This window comes from Anas acuta, chromosome 2, assembly GCF_963932015.1.
Source record: "Anas acuta chromosome 2, bAnaAcu1.1, whole genome shotgun sequence".
Taxonomy (NCBI): Eukaryota; Metazoa; Chordata; class Aves; order Anseriformes; family Anatidae; genus Anas; species Anas acuta.
The window spans coordinates 139,546,968-139,566,211 of NC_088980.1; the positions used below are offsets into that span (position 1 = coordinate 139,546,968).

Consider the following 19,244-nt stretch of genomic DNA (forward strand, 5'->3'; position numbering starts at 1 on the left):
TCTCTAAACACATTTCACTAAATATTATTACCATACATAAACTGCTAATAGCATAAAATGCCTTCCACCAGAATGACTCCAAAAGCAGCACAAAAATATATATATTAAGCCTCCCAACAGCCTTGTGAAATTGAGTAGTACTACAATATCTGTGTTAGAAAAGGGAAACAGAAATACTTAAAGTTTATGATTTCCTTGCAGCCACAAGGGAAGTCTATGCTACAGCTATGGACAGCGAGTAAGGCTTAAATCTATCCCACTTAACTGAAGTATTTAAATGAGGAAGTGAGCTGTTCAGGATTTCCCTGGAGTCCATGAAGAGAAGCAGGGACTTCCACGGGATGGTTCAGATGGCTGGCTCTTCCTCTGGGCCTGCTACTGTCTCTTGACGCAGAGCTGAGAGATTCCCTGCAGCAAAGAAAAACCTATCTTGGTTATCTCTGGACTTTGGCCAGAAGTTTGGGTGGAATAATCCAGGTCTAGAATACCCAGCCCTATACTTTTCCCACATGGGCCTTTTTTCCAAGGCACCCAGCACTTTGAAGTAGAGACAGCTTCCAAACCACAGAAGAGAATGGGAACAATGAGTTCTCAGCACCCTTGAAATTACACGCCATTTACTTTACATCAGCTTCATTTAGGAAAGCTCTCAGTGTTCCAAATGAGATCTCCCACTGGGCATGTTGGTTGCACAGTTCTGATGACTAATAAATGTAATATTTTATTGTTACCAGAAAGTTCCTAATTACAGCAGTCATCACTGAAAATAAACACAATCAGGTTCTACTGCACATTGTGATAAAGCCTTCTGCCCAAGCATGGGAAATATTTTTTATGTCATTTGCTACCAAATGTGGCAACATATGCCACTGGCCTTCAGTATACTTCTCTGATTCTTCTACCTCTTAAAAAAAAATGACAGTAAAGTGACACTTTCAGGCATTTCCATGTTTGACATCTTGCCTCTTTCTCAGAACGTCCCAAGGACTTCAGCAGTCTCATGAAAAAGCTTTTGAAATGCAGGCATATTATCAGTCATGAGACTTTTTTGGAGGTAAATAGGCAATTTTATTTTTAGACTCAGATGTGAATTTTCTTAGAGCCAGATTGTTTCAATACATTTGTACTTGCTCGTTAAGGTTAGTTTTGACATAAACTTATTCATTGAGTAGTACATACTATTTAAGTATCCCATTTTTTGAACCCTCCATTTGCTCTACAGCTTGTCTGTGGGAAGTGACACTTTAAATTTCATTAGGATGAGGCTTTGCTTTGGATCTGAGAATTCATTGACTTCAAGGCAAAAAGGAGCACCTAGAACAATTAAGAGCCTCTGAGTCTAGACAAGAAATACAAATTCAAGCTGAACCCCAGGTAGGTTAGTGGCCAGTTTTGGATAATGATTTCTCAATGTTTCCTGTTAGTCATGGCCTACCTTGAAAAATTAAAGATTTAGTGGAAAGCTATTTCTTCTGTAGTCCTGTTAGTAATGTTTATACAAGATGAATAGCAGATTTCAAATCTAATGGTCTGATTTATTTGTGGAAATTAACAGGAGCTCATCATGGATCTCTTTTGATTACACTTAATATCCAAATATTATGTAGACGTCAAGGTCACATGTCAAGTTCACATTACAAAATGCCCGATTAAGCATATCCACTAATAAAATTGATTGTTTACTGTTTCTTGCTGTAGTTTAACTGGGCAATATTGTTTTGTTTTGTTTTGTTTTGATTTGTTTTGTTTTGTTTTGTTTTGTTTTCAACGTGACAAAAATTTGCACTGCTCATTATCGCCACTTCCATATCTATATTAATTTAGATTATTCCCATATGTTGAGGAATTTTTGAAACAGCAAGGAGGCCATGACTTGCTGCAGCTGAGCAAACCAAGCTACCAGGATGACTACAAGGAGTTGCCATAACGATGTTCCCTTATCGCCCGATTGAGGAATTAAAAATATTGTTGCAAGCAGGTGGCACTTCCTTCAAGGACAAGATCTACGTGACTGCTAATCACAAGGGGGTTTTTTTCTTGCAGGTGGGGTTGTTTTCTTGCAGTTGTTTGTCTGAGTGCTCTCGACCGATAATCTTGTGTGAGACATTATCTGCCCCTGCTAAATTGCTATAAGAGTCAGGCTATTTGGGTAATAAAAGCAGAGCATGATCTAACTATATTGGTGAGTGTCATGTCTTTGGTTGGTCTTCCAGCAACACCCATAGCTTATTATGACAGCTTTTTAGACCTTGGCCACTTTGGGCCAAGCTCTGCTCCAATTTATCCCATCTTCACATCAAGAGTGTCTTATATGCAATCTTCCCAACTTCAGGAAACCAAATTAAATTCCAAAGCAAAATTCAGCCACTCCTCATACATGAGCCTGCTGTGCTAGGCCCTGCTGGCAAAGACAACAGAGGGCAGCAAACTCTCAATGGAGCCACAGAACACACTGAGAGTACACCAATCTTTCCAGAAGCTGGTTTCTTCCATGCAGTAACTGGTACCCCTCAAAACCTTATAGGTATTTGAAACCCGAGTGAGTGTTAGTTCTGAAAAATGCGAGTCAACAGAGAGCACTGAGGGTGCCATGGACAATAAACTTTAAAGTAGATTATGAGATAGATACAGACATCCCAGAAAAACTGCACTTCAATTCTTTCTTTAATGACAGAATCCAAATCTTCATTTTGTACTTCTTCCCTTATATCTGGTGACAGCACAGACAATTTAAAGGGCAAGAGAAGCTGAAAGATTCTTTAAAGCTGAAGATTCTTTATTTTGATTAAGTATTGTAATGTCAGCAATATTTGCAGAGAGAATCAAAAAGAAATCTAAGTTTGGATACTGGTGTATCAGATAATTGTGGTTTACTTTCAACTCAAGGTTGTATGCCTGTGTTAGCTCCTTGTAGTATAAGATTAAGCATTCATTTGAAACATTTATAATATTCTGTTTAGGTAAGGATCAGAAAAAGGAATGAGTGGATCATGTAAAGCTCACTTTCTATGGCAATAGCAATTATTATCATTATTTTGACTAAGTATATGAAACACCCATCTATATAGCTATAGTACATGTATACTGAGTTCATCGATACCATAAGTTCACCAAGCTAAGAGAAAGTTCCAGAGCAAGACATGATGATAACATTTCGTGTAACTGCTCTTTGGCAATACTTAGACACTGCAATTAAATACCAAACAGTATCATGTGTGCCAGTCAGTTGCTGCAAGAAAGAAAATGTGATGAACTGTTTGTTTTGATCTATTAGTATAAACATATTGCAGAAATGAAACTCAAGCTTAAACAATGGGGAAAGTTATCCGGTATTAAAATAAACAGTTCTAGGAAAATCTCTAAAAATGTTTACCGAGTCATCTTCTTCCGAGCAGTTTCTGCACAGAGCATTTTGCTGTGTCCCTGGTTTGCCAGCCAATCCCGGTTACACTGACTGCAGATATGCAAATGCTAATGGACAAGGCTGGAACTTAATTGCCTGTAATCAGCTCCCCAAGGAAGTGCACTTTTATCTAGAATCAAGCTAGTAGGTCATCAAAGAAGCACTTTTGGTTTTGAGGGTGAGAGTCTATTAAAAAAATAAAAAAAATAAAAAATAAATAAAAAATAAAATAAAAAAAAAAAAAACAACAAAAAAACTTATTAACTTATTTTGCTTCTATAAATCTGCTAGTTTGCTAGTTAGGTGTACTAGAAAACCATTTAAAGTTAAAATGCTATTCAGTTTATTAAACAAATTATGCTTTCATAATTTTTTAACTAAATACTGAAGGCTAGCATTTGTGTAAAGAAAATAATTCACTGTGCCATACAATGCTTATATACAATTTTAATGAAAGTTGTATATATTATGTAGCATAATTATGGCATAATGCACATTGTTCTTTTATGTAAGTCAGAATATATCTCATATTCTGAAATACAAACACTGTTTCTTACTATAACTATTCACTTCCAGTCACAGACCTATAACTACTAACTAATCTTTATTTTGTTTACAGCAGGTACATTTTAGGGTACTAATTAGTGTAACACTAATTACATCTGATATTATAAGTTTTTTGGGGGGCAGTAAATACAGACTATAAAAATGAGATGCAAGATAGCTACATAATGTATTCATTTACACTTAAGCATTATGCTTTTTTTGAAAGGAAGTGAGTTATGGCTGAGATGCTTTGTAATGGCAACAACAACAAAGCATATGCAGTATTCAGAGATGCTATAATGGAGCTGCATCAGACTCATTTGTTCAGAGTGAGGCATACTCCATCACACAGAGAAACAGGTCCTTTCATTAAAGGGCAAGCTGATGCTTAGGGATATATGCACAAGCCTAGCTTCACATAACACCCTGGGAGCAGAGGTCTGGGGGCTGGGAGGGAAGGAGGAGGGGTGGTTTTGCCCACAACCCATTTTACAATCACTGCGAAAGAAAACAGTCCTCAAATACAAAACCATTTCACTGAGCTTCCTACCTGTTCAATCACTTCCCTCCAAAGTGTGAGAGGACTAACCCTAACTCAGGCATACACACTCCAGAGACTCATTTTTCTTCTCGTTCAGTTCAGAGTGAAACAGTGATCTTAGTTCAGTCTCTAGTGGACAAACACAGAATAAGTGAAGTCTCATAAGCATGATTCAGCAGGCAATTTGTTCAAGCAAAATCATGTGCACACATAAACACAGATAACAATTTTCCTCTCTCGGTGCTTGCCTCAGCCTCCCAAGATACAGTAAAATAATTTCTTAAGAAATGCTTTCCTCTACAAAAGACATCCCCTCATTTCCAGACTTATATTCCCCAAAGCAGACCCAGATATTAAATAATGAGAAAAGTAGTCTGAAAAAAAATAATAATGCTTCGTTATATTTTGTTTTATAGTCACATGTTTACTGGATAAAGTCATTTCTTTCTAGAGCCAGATATGCAAAGAGCACAATTAATTTACCAAGAGATCAGCAAATTCTCTTTAAAGATTTTAGTTGGCTTAGGGGGATGGAAAGGATCGTTTAAGTTTTTTAACATATTTCTATCTTGTATGCTGGACTTTTAATTGAGATAATTAACAATAAATATGCTAATATGAATTTTTAGCCAACCCAGTAGAATATTTATTAGCTTTTCATTGATGTTTGTTCTTAGTATGAACTTTTGTTACAGTTAAATCATATAACCATCAAATGGGTGCATAAAATAATTTTCTTGTGCCATCTTACATGACTAGTTGCATCACCAGTTGCTCAATATTCTAAGTTTTGCCAGGTCAAAATGTCAGAATAAGAATAGGAATATTACAAGTAATAAGACACAAAGGCTGTTTATATATTTATTTTTACTTGTCAACTATCCCAAGGCATTTCCATTACTAAGGCATAGACACGATCCTTCAGGGTATGTAATTTTACTCAAGTGAATAATCCTGTTAAGGTGAATGGAGTTGCTCACACAAGTAAAGCTATTTAAATATTTAAGTCTTTTCTGGCCCAAACTTCATTTCATATACAAAATACTGGAAAGTTCATTAGAAAATTAGCACAAATTCTTAAAAAGAATTGTTTCTGTTAACTTACTGCAACACCTTCCACACCATTTTTCCCTTCCTATGAAAGAATACACAAACAAATTAAAACAGGCTGTTTCAAGTCCAGTGTACTCTACACATTTTAAAAGTTTTACTGTGATGATTTAGAAGTGTGAATGCATATATGTTGTTTTACTTATTTTTTTTTTTTTGATTGTTTATTTGTTTGTTTGTTTCTTTCCTTCCATCAATTAACTGGGTGAAATAATCACGAGATTTACGTCTGGAGGAGCAGTGATATTCTTAACACAGATCCTATGAATGTTGATTTTTTTAAATGTACACTTTTGCTGTCAGAGCAGCAGGTATCCTGCATGACATCTGCTCTGAATCTGTGAACTGTAAGTAGAGTTTATAAGACTACTTAGTAAGTTTTGTCCTAAGAGTCTCTGGTATATTTTTGTATACACTGGCTCACAAAACATAGATGGTCTCTGGAGATAAAGCTTTAAGAAATTACATCTTTCAGTAATGTGAAGAAAATTCTGCTCCTGACAGCAATACCACTAGAAAGGTAAACTCTGGCTGTGAGATTTCTCCCCTACTCAGCCATGAATGAGTTAAATCCTTATTAAACTCTTTTCTTATAGAAACTCATGAAAACTATGAACAGCATAAGTATCACCACAAAAAAAAAAAAAAAAAAAAAAAAAAAAAAAAAAAAAAATATATATATATATATATATATATATATCCATTCAGCTAGAACTGAAAAAAAGAAACACTTACTTTTTGTAGCCACTGTGTGTAATTTTCCATCACATGTTCCAGATGCTGCAGTTTCTGGGAAGAGAAATCCTGTTCCACGTGAGGAGCATCTCTCTGAAGAGCATTTGTGTTGTACTGGTCTGTCGTGCTTTCACGACAGTTCCCGTCCTGTTCTGGCAGGATGAAAGTATAGGTGCACTGCCCATGCTGAATCCGGTTAAATCTTCTCCCACTGGCTTCTGGACCCCGACGCTGAGTATTACAGCCTATGTGAGCAAGAAGTGCTGCCAGGAAAGCAAAGGAAAGGAAAACTGACATGTTACTATTACTTTCCTTTCCTACTCTTAGAAAAACTTTTTCTTCCTTTCTTTATTTTTTTTTTCTTAATTTCCCGTAAAGTCTCTGGAAAAAAAGGAGTGGAGAAGCGCACTTTAATAATCAAGCTTGGATAAATAGTTGTTTCTTTTTTTCAAAAAAATCACTGTAAGAATAGTTTCCTTAGTTAAAATTGGGATTATTTATTGCATAGTAGTTAAGATTTATTGTTTCCTCTCTGTTACAGTCCAGCATGTAGCCTGCTTTAGTCAGCTGCATATGCATATCCCAGTCTCTTTCCCCTACACTATCTGCAGCAGAACTGCTATTTTCTCTCAGACTTCAGTGAGTTTTATTAAGGTTGCACATTCAAGCCAAGCTGGAAGCAAGCAGCCTTTCACAAGATGACTTGACAGGAATGCGTGTATGAGTGCGCCCCTATGCTAAGGATGGCTGATGGCTCAGTACAGAGGGATCGTCTTACAAACTGGCTGGATGCATGACCTCAATCATGCATGGCGTTCCAGCCCCTATTGCATACAACTGCTAAGGGCTTTTGACGAATTTACGTAAGTTTAATAAGTAAGGCAGTCCACCTTAATACACTTCATATGTTCACACTGACCTATTAAAATGTAGATAAAGTGTAGAAGTTTGTTGTAATTCCTCTGTAAATATACAAAGCACTGAAATTAAAAATACTTTCAGTTCTGTGCTGCTCACTAGCCATTAAAGAATTGTAAGTCAGGAGAATGACACTTATGGGAAAAAAAGTTACTTTTAACCCTCACATATTTTAGCTGCATTTTAAAGACAATTGTGTTTCTTTAGCAGAATTTACAGAGAGCATTTTACAAGATAGAATGAAATTAAGGCTGCCAAGTAGTAATGGGAAATGGCACTTCAGAAGGATTATTATTTTCTGTGTTTGGCTTCAAAAATAAAGTAACTAAGTATTAAACATCGAGTTATGGAGGCTGAGCTATTCCAGGTTGTCTGCTGTACCCCTATGTAATTATCACATGCAACACACTTTTACTGACTTGAAAGTCTGAATAGGTTCTGCAGAGATCCCTCGTTATATGTAGAAACTTAGAAAAGTTCTCAGGGGCAACTTCATCAAAAAAGATAGTTTCTTAAACAGTTACCACAATCTCATACAAAAATTATGTCCGTGGTGTTTTCTATAGCCAAATCCAGAATGCACAGACTAGAAAAAGAACCAGAATATTCCTAAACTTCAGAGACATTTTGATCTATTTTGAACATTTTGTTTTTTTTTTCTAGTATTTGCTATTGCTATATAAGTAGCCAACATCTATGCAGGACACTTTTCATAATTTTTCTGATGAAAGTAGAATGCCTAGAATGTCTTATAAATAGGAAACACACATTAAACAAACAAACAAAAAAAAAAAAAAAAAAAGAGAGAGAGACAAAAGAAAAATAATAGTAAAAAATAATAGTAAGTTTTTTTACCTGTAAGGAAACCTACCTGCTATGAAGTGCAAGCACTTTCAGTGCTTATTCAGTTGTCACCTTTATCACAACTCCAAATTCATGCTGAAGTAACTGCCTGGAATATTTAACCAGGCATCTGTCCTGCTCCTGAGAAAGCTATTCCTACTCAAACCTGGGGGTGGAAGCTTTTCATCTCGTATCTGGAAAGAAACCACTGCATTTGAACCACTAAGAAATATCTCCTATAACAATGTAGAGACATCAAAATGTCTTAGTTTGCCTTAAAATATCTGTGAGACCAATATAAAGAGAGAGAAAAAAAAATACAGAAAGCAAAGGTCAAAACACCAGTGCTACTGTAGGTTTTCACATAATCAGAATATCCTTCCATCTGCGAACTGTTCAACCCACTTTCATGCTTTTTCTGCCTCTGAAAACCAAGTTTGCACACCTTGCTTTCTTGCTTTCACATAGCATTTCTCACATTTCTTCCGATTTAGTTCTGCTGTGGCTTATTACACTTTCTGTGCAATTATTTTGAAATGTAATTGCAAGATATTTGCTCACATAAGATCAGAGAGCTTTAGTCAGGCAGAAAAACTGTGGGATCATACATGAAGATGAAGAGTTAGCATAAATACAGTTATTCCCTATAAGAAACAGCAAAAATACCATACATATGTGGTAACAACACATATATTTTTAAAAGTGAAAAGAGGACTTTATGGAAGGGTCTCAAAGCACATAAAAGAGAAAAAGCAAAGGTGGGTTTACAAAAGGCTTCCTAGATTTTAGTTCACATTTTAAAATGCTACTACTTACACAAGTGCCACATTCACTTTCTGCCGGGTATTTGGGAAACAGATTTATTCACATGAAAACATGGGAAAGTCAGATTGTAAATGTACACCTGCTCTTTTCCTGATGAGAAAAGCTCTCAGAACATCAAGAGCACTGCTCCTGGAGCAGTGCTACTGGATGGTCCCATCCCACTGGCTTGAGGCAATTTCTTCTTCCCACTCTGTCTCTTCTCCTGAGGGCCAGCACCCACAAGGACTTTCAAGTACATATGTATAAAGCATCTCTAGCATTTTCTCTTTTGTCTCCTGATTAGTTTCCTGCCCCAGCACCTGCCTCTTATGCCCAGATTCAGTATCAGCCCCAAGCCCCACATTGATGGACCACAGGGGACATGAGGCAGAGCTATGCAGAAGCTGGAGACTCTGATCAATACACTGCACAGAAATACTCCTTAGTAGAGAAAGACAAGACCCCTCACTAAATTGTGACCACATCTGTGTTGTGGAGTAGTGCATCTGAAACATCTTCTGACCAAAGGGGAGGCAGAGAATCAGACTCGTGAATCATGCCAGGATGCACATGAAACTTTGCAAGGACTCAGAGTGATGGCTGAAATGGCAGCATCTCTGTTGGCTACAGTGAAACTCTGCAAGCTCTGGGGCTGCTCCTATTGGTACCAGAGCTAGCCACTGGGGTCCCTAGATGCACAGATATAGAGGCTCCCAGTCCTGTGAAAAGGGGAGCACCATGGTCAGCTTGCTGCTCCATCAAAGACAGAAACATCAAATGACTTTTTGGGGAGGGACTTTTTATCAGGGAATGTAGTGATAGAACAAGGTAGAATAAGGATAGAATAAGGTCTTTAAACTAAAAGTGGATAGGTTTAGAATAAATGTTAGGGAGAAATTCTTTATTTTGAGGGTGGTAAGGCACCAGAACAGGCTGCCCCATCCTTGGAAGCGTTGAAGGCTAGGTTGGATGGGGCTTTGAGCAACCTAATATAGAAGGCAGTGTCCCTGCCCATGGCATGGGCATTGGAATTAGATGATCTTTAAAGTCTCTTTCAACTCAAACCATCCTATGAATCTATGATTCTATGACTTTTTAGACAATAATATTGAATCAGCCAGGTGAAGATCGGTTTACACTCCTCCCTGACACATTCACGGTCCCATGCATGCACAACAAAAATACAAGAATAAAAGTTCAACAACATATACAGGAAAAAAGTCTTATTTCCGGGTTTACAGACTCTTAATTCAACAGTGTAATTTTCTAAGGAACTCCATTTTGCTTAAGGAAAATGGGGTTCAGAAATAAGTTTCTGAATATAATAACTTTTATATAATATAATAATAGCTTTCTGTTCTGTTCTTTTTTTGTTGTTGTTGTTTTGTTTTTTTTCTGTTCTGTTCTGTTCTGTTCTATCCTATCCTATCCCGTTCTAATTAAATTCCTTATTCCTACTGAGGTATTTACTTTTTTCTTTCCAAAACCAAAACATAATAAAAACAACAGTAATCTCTCTTGCTGCAAGAGTTTCAATGGTGTGTTGTCTTCTACCTCATGTGATAAGTAAAACGTTTATTATCACAGTCCCACATGATCTATGTGACCTGTCCCAGCTTCTTAAAAACGGAAAATTCCATGAAGTGAGGAAAAATAATGTTCTCACAATTCAGTCAAAGTCACTGTAGGTATTTCTTCATGATGTTGCATTACATAGTATAGATATAATACAAGTGGTTTGTCCAGAATTGCACAGAAAATCAGTGGCTCAGCCAGAAACAGTATAGGAACATGGATATGTTTAAAATACTTTATTTTCCTAAGACCACTTCCTCCAACACAATGACTAGCTTTGTATTCCCTGAACTCTTATTTTTGTATAACAGGGAAGGGATGGATCCAGAGGCTTCCTTCCCAGGCCATGCAAAGTCTCATACACATAGTTTATTTAGCAGCTATATAAACTTCTGTAGCTGACTATGTAATCAATATTACAAGACAAAAGAAATAGAAATTCAACATGCAGGTAAAGGTTACATTCACATGATATCAGTTCCTATCTATCTAATATTAAAATAATTTTATTTATTTATTTTGTCACAGAATCATATGCATACTCAAAGTTCAGATACAAATTCTAGGAAACCAAAATCTATTTCTGTTTCTTTACATTTCTGCTGCAATACATGTTATTGCTGAAGATGAGTTGCAATAAAGTTGCATCATGGGCACTGTAACTGAAATTACTTCAACTCCACTTCCTCAGTGTATAAGAGAAGTCACTGCAGAATGGCCTCTAACAGGTATAAGTAGCAGGCTTTTATTTCTACATAAACCATTGCTATATTGTAGGACACATTTATGCGTATGTGTTTTATAAACACACACGTGTTTATTTAAGCGTGTGTTTTTTGTTTGTTTGTTTGTTTTTTTCTTACTAGAATGCATTCCAAAGAACCTCATTCTACATATATAACTAGAATTTTAAGTCCCATACGTTTAACTGGTTACCTACTAATGTACCTCCAGTAACTTCGGTGGAGTTGGTCTCAAGTTACCATTGTGTTGAGAGCAGAACAAGACATACAAGATTTGCTTCTCTTCTCTCATGCCTGTACAGAGCTGTCATGGTATTGAGAGCAGCTGAAGGAGAAAGCCATGCAATCACACTTTCTCCTGCTACCTGTATGCTTTCTTTTCATACTCTCCTGGGAACAAGCTAGTAGTCATCTCAGATAAATTGATCCTCAGGACTAAAGTTTGTATATTTACATGTACATACTGAAGGTATGACCCCATGTAGTGCAGCCTGCCAGAACCTTCTATCAAAGCACTACAGTAATGGGTGCTGAGTCACACTGCAGCCCAGAATTTTATTTCTCCTAGTATTTGATTTCACACCTGGACACAAGTAAACAGCTGGGAAGATTAACAGCATGCCAAAAAACATCAGCTCTTAAAAGAGCATGGTGGTTTACCACAGAAACGTCTGGACTACTGGTTATGCCCTATGACCTGTCTGAATTTTGTCTCACACAGAGGGTGTGAGGCTTCTCAGGGCCAAAGCTTTATTGGACTCTTTCCAAATCTGATGGCAGTGAAGAGAGCTAGGTGTTTCCTGAAAACTTATTTTCATGCTGTTGGAAACATGGGAAAAACAAGTTGTTCGTATATTTTTAACAAATCTTTGAGATTACACATGTAAGCGTGTAGACCAATTCAGATAAATTTGTTGTCACTCACTGGGGGGGTGAAGAAACACCCCCAGCATCCTCTAGTTATAGGTCTTGGAAAAATTCAATCATTGTTTTTTACATTTTCAGCATACTTAAGGCATTTTCAAAAATCAGCTTCCAGCCCTATCAAGCAGGAGTGATTCACATTAACCGAAGACACTGGAGATGACCTTGCTGTTTGAAAAATAATAAAACAGATGAAAATACATAAAACAACTGTGGAGAATGTCAACACCAGTGACCTTCCACTGTAAATCCTAGGGAAAAAAAAAAATAATTAAAAAAATCTGCTTTAGACCAAAGATATTTTGTATGACTACAAGTCATTTAGCCCTATCATATGTATTTCTGTTTTCACGCACATGTGCACGTTTGTGCCCATATAACATGAGAGTAAATAAAGTGCTTGCACCACAGACAGGGGAAACAGGAGGTTCAGGCCTTAGTTTTCACATACAGTTAAACACTGGGTAAAACATCCAAACAAAAACACTTCTGTTGCAAATTAAATTGAAAACACAATTATTTGGAAATGATTTACCAACAGTATTGTTTGGTTGAACATTTTTTCTATTCAGTGGACTATTCCCAGGTTTTATTCCTCACCAGGGAAAAGTGCAGGAGAGAAACAGCAACCCATTGGTGCATTACCTTCATTTTCTGAATTAATTTACTTTGTAGCCCCAAGTGCTGTGCAATGTGTGTATCTGTTCTTGAGGCCACAACGGCAGGAACCATGATTGCATGATTGCCTGGGAAAGGAAAAATTAGAACCCCACAGTCAAATGTAAATGCAGAAAGTCATCCTGAAAACTGACAAAAACAAGCAAATGCCTAGCAACAAACTGAAGTTTCTTCAGACTCTGTAGGGTAGCAACTTAAGACATCTCTTCAGGGGTTAAGTGCTGCAAAGCTAGCCTTACTACCTAATGGAATCCAAAATCCAGATTCAGGTGCTCTAACAACCTCTTTATGATAAATATTGGATTGATAATTGTTAGAGACACAAAAGTCAACTTGTTGATAGCAGAATCCTTTATGTAGTCCGTAGGGATAACATGAGATGTACAGATCATTCCTAAGTAACATGCGCCAGAGGGCTTGTTTTTTCTGTCCTCATCAGAAAGTCTTTTCTTCATAGGCTCCTCTGTAGCTTAACTCTTAGCTTAGCTCAGAATCTCATTTATTTTGATCAGATATATTCAAAGCAAAGCATGAATGATCCTTCTTATTTCTTCTGTTGGTTCAAACTTAAGTATATTCTTCATCAACCTGAATGACACACTTAACATCCAACTGTGAAAGTCAATTTTAGCTTCTTTTTGAGCTAATTACAATTTAGAATGTAAGATATTCCCTTTCATTTTCTCCACGCAGGGAAGGACATGAATCCAGGCCAGTTCTCAACATTTATGTCTTTCAAGAACAAAAGTATGTAGCTAAATTATATGTAATATATAACTTTTATGAGGTAGCTGGTACAGTCCTATTTCCATAGAGGTAGGTATTTTTTTTCTAATTAAGACTGATTTTTTTTAGCAAAGTGGGTTTTTTTCTTTTTTTCTTTTTTTTTTTTTTTCATAGAGTAGATTTAGCTAAAATAATTATCATAAAATAAACTTTATCAGAAATAATGTGGTAGAGACTAAGAACGTAATCTTTTCCTCTTGCATTTCTATGCTGATCTAATCAACAATCTACCTTTTGAAAAATACATGTAAATCAAAAAGACTGGGAAAAATGGCCAGGAAAAGCTGTAATTTATACATCAACGTACAAGGAATAAAAAAGCTACATAGAATGCACTGATTCTCCATTTTATATGCATTGTAAGGAATCTGGCATTATTGCTCTTCTACAGCAAACACAAAACACCTGCTTTCAGTCAAAAGGATGAAACCTATCCTTTAACTGTTACAAGTTAATAGTTATGTGGGTGAAATACCTAGCTTTTGATTTAACTCTAAATTGGTAAAATGTGGGATTAAGAATAGCTGCTTTTATTTGTGTTCACCATCAAAATCACAGCTTATTTGCTTTAAATGGCTGTTAAAAGGAAAACGTGACAAAGGCAAGAGTGTATTTGAAATGTATTTTATCCCAAGTGAGAAATTAGAGCCCTAAGAAGGAGTAACTTCTATATTGCTGCTTTTTGGAATTCTCATCCTCTGTATTTTTCCTGAAAGGACTCCATGAATATTTTCAACATACATTCAACTGAGCTTGACTCATTGGCCAGAGTTTGACTTTAAGAGGAGCAGGAGCAGACATCATTAAATGCAGCAGTCCAGTCTTCTATCATTTGGGATCCTTCTCCTGGAACTTGTTCTGGATGGGTAAGATACAGTTATTTTTGACATTGACCAATACCAAGAGTTATAAGTAAGCAATATAGCCTGGAAGACACAGAATCCCCAGCTGAATGGAATCACTTTAACAAAATGCAGTATGTAGAACAAAACAAAACAAGAAAAACTGGCACAGTCTTCTGGGACATAGGGAAAGACAACACAAAATTATATTTTAATTCATTCTAAGGGAAAAATAAGCTTACCGTGACTGGGTGAATATATGAGAGGCCTGATGGAGGCCAGCTTTTGGAAAAAAAAAAAAAAATCTTACTTGTTTTCTCTGAAAGAGTGTCTGCTGAGTCATATTTTATAAATGTCTATGAACATATATAACTACATGTATTTTCAAGAATTAAGTCAAATACTAACTGTATACTTCAATATACTGGCATATTGGACTTCAGTGTACCTTAAATCTCACAGTCTCTGGGAAGGAGGCAGCTTCCATATACACAGTCTATTTATTAATTCATTTCCAGAATCTCACAGATATGTTTTGGGTTACAGATATAGTGGAGAGAAAGGCAGGAATCAGCCACCATGGATTTGAGGTATCAGAGGTAAGTAAACAGCAGTGTAGACATTGACAGGGAGAGGCATAGAGAGACAGTCTGGAATTGAGAATTACAACTATTTCTTATTTAAGAAGGTTGTTTATAAATAAAACATCTCTTATATTTTTATAGTGTATTTTGCACTCTGCACCTATTATTTATTTTTGAAAACAGCTTCTGGTTTCGCATTCCATGGGTACAAAGGTTGGGTTTGACTTTCTGTGCTTCATTATGTCAGTGTCCCCTAATACCACAATTTATGGTTAACTAATTAGAAACCTCAACCAACTAGTCAAAAGTATTTTCAGAGGCCAATGAGATTCTTCCCAACAGCACATGTCACATTTAATTAGGAAACAAAAAGTCAGACAACACAAATAAATAGCAGTGAGGAAAGAGGCTAGCTATGGTTCATGAGCAGAATTCCTTGGAATCTCAGCAGCAGGGCACACCAGCTGAGCCGCACAGAATAGCCTCGCTACACCCATGTGTCACCCTTCTCAGCTCAAGTACTGGATGCACTCACCCTATAATTAGACAGTAAGTTCTTATAATTTATATAAGGAGAAACGTTTATCACCAGTTTGTCTTGATTAATTAGCCTGCTAGAAACAATCCATTAATAGTAGTCACAGATAGTATTTTTCAACAGAGTTGAAAATAGAGTTAGGAGACTGCATCTTGGGGACAGCAGCACGCACACTGGCTGCAGCACTGGGATTTATATTCTGCTCAGAAATTCCCTCTGGCCTATTTGTACAACCTGTTCTGGCACCCTGAGACAGGTGATAAAAGGAGTTTGGAAATGTCACTTGAGTGGAGCTGCGGTCACTGGTAGATTGTGGTTCCCGGCAGAGAGCAGGCATAGTCACACTGTATGAGATACGTACCTATAGCAGGTGGCCAGAATATAGATCTCAAGCTTCTAGTCACACTGAAGATTTCAAAATGTCTAATCATCATGCAATAAAAGATGAGATAAGGGGGTTACAAACATTTTTTTCTTTATACAGCATGATGCTGTATTCCATGGAGCATGACTACTGAAATACGAGCAACAGGGCCTGGACTGTGTCCCGAGGAGCACGTGTCCTCAAGCACTAGGTCACTGAAGAACTGGTAGCCTGATGGCTTACTTTCCCAATGTAAATAGAACAGAAAATGGTCCAAAGTACAATGTTTAAAAATAAACATTTCCTTTTCTGTGTACTCTGGTTACTGCACATCTCACATACGTTAACCCAGGGTACTCAAATGACCCAGTGCCCCTAGTAGTGTGTAACTCAAAGACGAACTCCTAATTCACTTTAATCATCATAAACCCATCAGCACACTACTAGACATTTAACTACTGTATGCCAATAAAAATGTTGTTTGAACTGTTAACTGCCAGTTTAAAGCAGGAATTAATCCCTGGGATCAACACCTTCAAAACTAGTGCCATGGGGCATAGATAAATATTAACCTTGGCTCCTAGGGCAAGTGGGGGACTCATGACCTGGCAAGAGATCACAACCAATAGTTTTCAGTTTTATCTCTTCCTCTGCCATCGATACACTGTATAATTCATAGAAAAAAAAATGTTAAAAGAAATGGGTCTGGCATTTTGAAAATTAAAGGCCAAGCATAAGAAAGGTTGAGCCTACATTTGATAAGTGTTTAACATCCTGCTTTGCAGGACTCCATATGTCTTTGTAAGTTCTCAGTGCTTTTGGACAAAGTCGTATAATGGATGACAAATTTGCATACAAGAATTGAGTAATCTGCACTTTCTATAAAAACCCTGTCCTCTGTTTCTTGCCTGTCTGCTTTAACACCTAAAACTTCATAATTCTCAACACTGTTCTCACTAAGTGAGCTGGCCACACATACATGTAGCTGAGAGTTAATCACCACTCTGTTTTTGGTATCCTCAGTGCAAAATCAGAAAGCAGAGATGCAAGTATTTTCTAACTGCAACTCTCTCTGCATCTTCCCTGTGCAATAATTTATCCTCATCTTTTGCATCAGGCAAGGGTAATCTTGGTGTAATGATGAAGTTTGGGAGGGATATGACCTGTGGAAATGCAGATACTAAAAGAATGAGGCCCTGTCCTGCCAGGGGATTGTGCTCAACAGACACCCACTGAGCAGTTATCAGCCATGCGTGTCTAGTAGGACCCAGAGCAAGAGCTAAGCTTGTGGCACCAACTTTACTCAAGCTGTAAGCATCAGAACAGGGGAGCAGGAGACAGAAAAAACACAGTTTTAAACAGAAAGCAAGAGACTAGACAGGTCTGTATTCAAGTATCACTGTTAGTAAAGTACTTTACATATCTTGTTCAAAATAAAATTCATATGTTTGTACAGTGTCATGTATTCAGTCAGTGATTTGCAGTCACTTATAAAATACTGCTATTGTAATTTATAAAAAGTACCATCTGGCCAATAATATTTTTAATAGAAAAATGTTATTTTAAAACAAGTGGCAAATTGAGCACAACCTTAACTATCAAAATCCTAAATACAGCTTTGAAGATGAAATCCAGATCCAAGCAGGCCAAGCTCTGTGGAGTTTTGTTGCATGATATAATCTTGCTCCTTCAATTTAGCAGTGCATTAAAGGAATATCCTGTACTTGGCTTGTTTGTGTCCCCTAGCTGCACACACATCCATGTTCAAAGTGCCATGAACTCAGGTTCCCTTCACACACAACACTACTTAAGTAAGTGAGTCCACACTACGTGACTGGAATATATATATATATATATATTATTTACTTACTTATTTATTTATTATCAGGATTGGGAACCCCCCCAAAAAAACAAACAGTAACATGACAAGACCAAACACAGATGACCCTTCAGGGAGGAAGTGCAGAGAGCAGTGACATCTGACATGTCCCTGCTTTCTCCACCCCTAGTCAGTCTACTTCTACAAGTTCTCTATTGCTCATTTTGATAAATATGGAACCATCACTTTAAAAATGCAATAGACAATAAGCAGGCATAAACTCACAGTTCCTAAAACACACAAATACAAATCAAGACTGTGCTTTGAAAGCACTCTCTCTTGCAGGCATCAGAGGGTGGCAGGCTTTGTAGAACACAGTAGAAGCAGGCAGAAAGGTCTGTAGGGACTGAGAAATGCTGGGAAAATTGTAACATCATTAATATGTTGCCATCATTTTGTTGTTCCTGTGGTTTTTGAATGAAATTACAAATATTGTTTATGTTTTATGGGGGCCTGTCAATGTGTGAGGTAAGAGGTGCTGCTCATTCCACGCCATGCTCTGTACATGAGAGGAAAAAGTACTAGATCAAAGCAAGACAGTGAATTAAAATTTCTGTAGCAGGCACTATCAACAATTTATCTATGAAATACACCATGTATCATGCTGTTTTCATGGTGTCTTTTTTTTTTTTCTTTCCCAAAGGCATTTGAATGGGAACATGAGTAACACAGATCAGAAGTGAGATGGAAAGCTCCAAAACAAGGCAGTCACCATGTTAATAAAACGTGAAGTAAATAGACCATCAGTGTAGTTACAGTTTTCTATTAAATTCTTTCTTATGATTATCCCATTCTCTTTGCTTCCTCCCCACCTTTAATGTTAAAATTTGTTTTCCGCAGCCTTTCTCAATGCACTCACCTTTTACCCCACCAGAATTGGGTCCCACAAAATTCATTACTGTTCAAAAGTTCAGAACCTTAGAACACAGCTGGATTTGTTTGTTCTCACCTGCGGTCAAAATTGTGAAGATAAGAAGCTGAATTTGAGACATACTGATGGAAAACAAATCTTCAAATTGAGAAGCCCCTGCTCTAGAGACTTTGTATGCTCAAAGGGAAGATTTGTTTGGGGAATTTGTTTGTGTATTAGGAGAGAGCAGAATAGGAACAAGGATGAGTAACAGCATTAGAAGAACAGAGAAAAGTGGTTTCATTGTTCTTTTTAAGGTGTCACATGCCTGCAGGAATCCAGGCACTCCATTCTGCTTATGCACTATTATGCCTTAATGAAAACCCTGGATTCTATGATTCTATGACTGAATAGTCATCTGTACACCATTATCCCTCACTATCTCACTCATTCAAGTTCTCAACATCCTAACAATGTTAGTCCACCATGATTCTTGTTGATTCATGAAAAAATGACAAACAATGACTATCATGGTATTATCAAAATTGACAGTACACCATTGATTGATTGACATGTTCAAG

At 37.0% G+C, this 19,244-nt stretch overlaps 1 protein-coding gene across 2 annotated transcripts in view; it reads right to left on the reverse strand.

The window, feature by feature from the left end:
* Positions 1-7,101, reverse strand: part of ANGPT1 (angiopoietin 1) — a 184,945-nt gene extending 177,844 nt beyond the window's left edge. The window contains exons 1-2 of one of the 2 annotated variants that reach the window (XM_068672497.1): positions 6,336-7,101; positions 5,596-5,625 (exon numbers count right to left, since the gene is read on the reverse strand). In XM_068672497.1, the coding sequence (XP_068528598.1) occupies positions 5,596-5,625; positions 6,336-6,632 (327 nt within the window). In that variant the 5' untranslated portion in view covers positions 6,633-7,101. The remainder of the gene's footprint in view (positions 1-5,595; positions 5,626-6,335) is intronic. The other variant, XM_068672498.1, reaches the window with a different exon arrangement.
* Between the last annotated feature and the right edge of the window lie 12,143 nt (positions 7,102-19,244).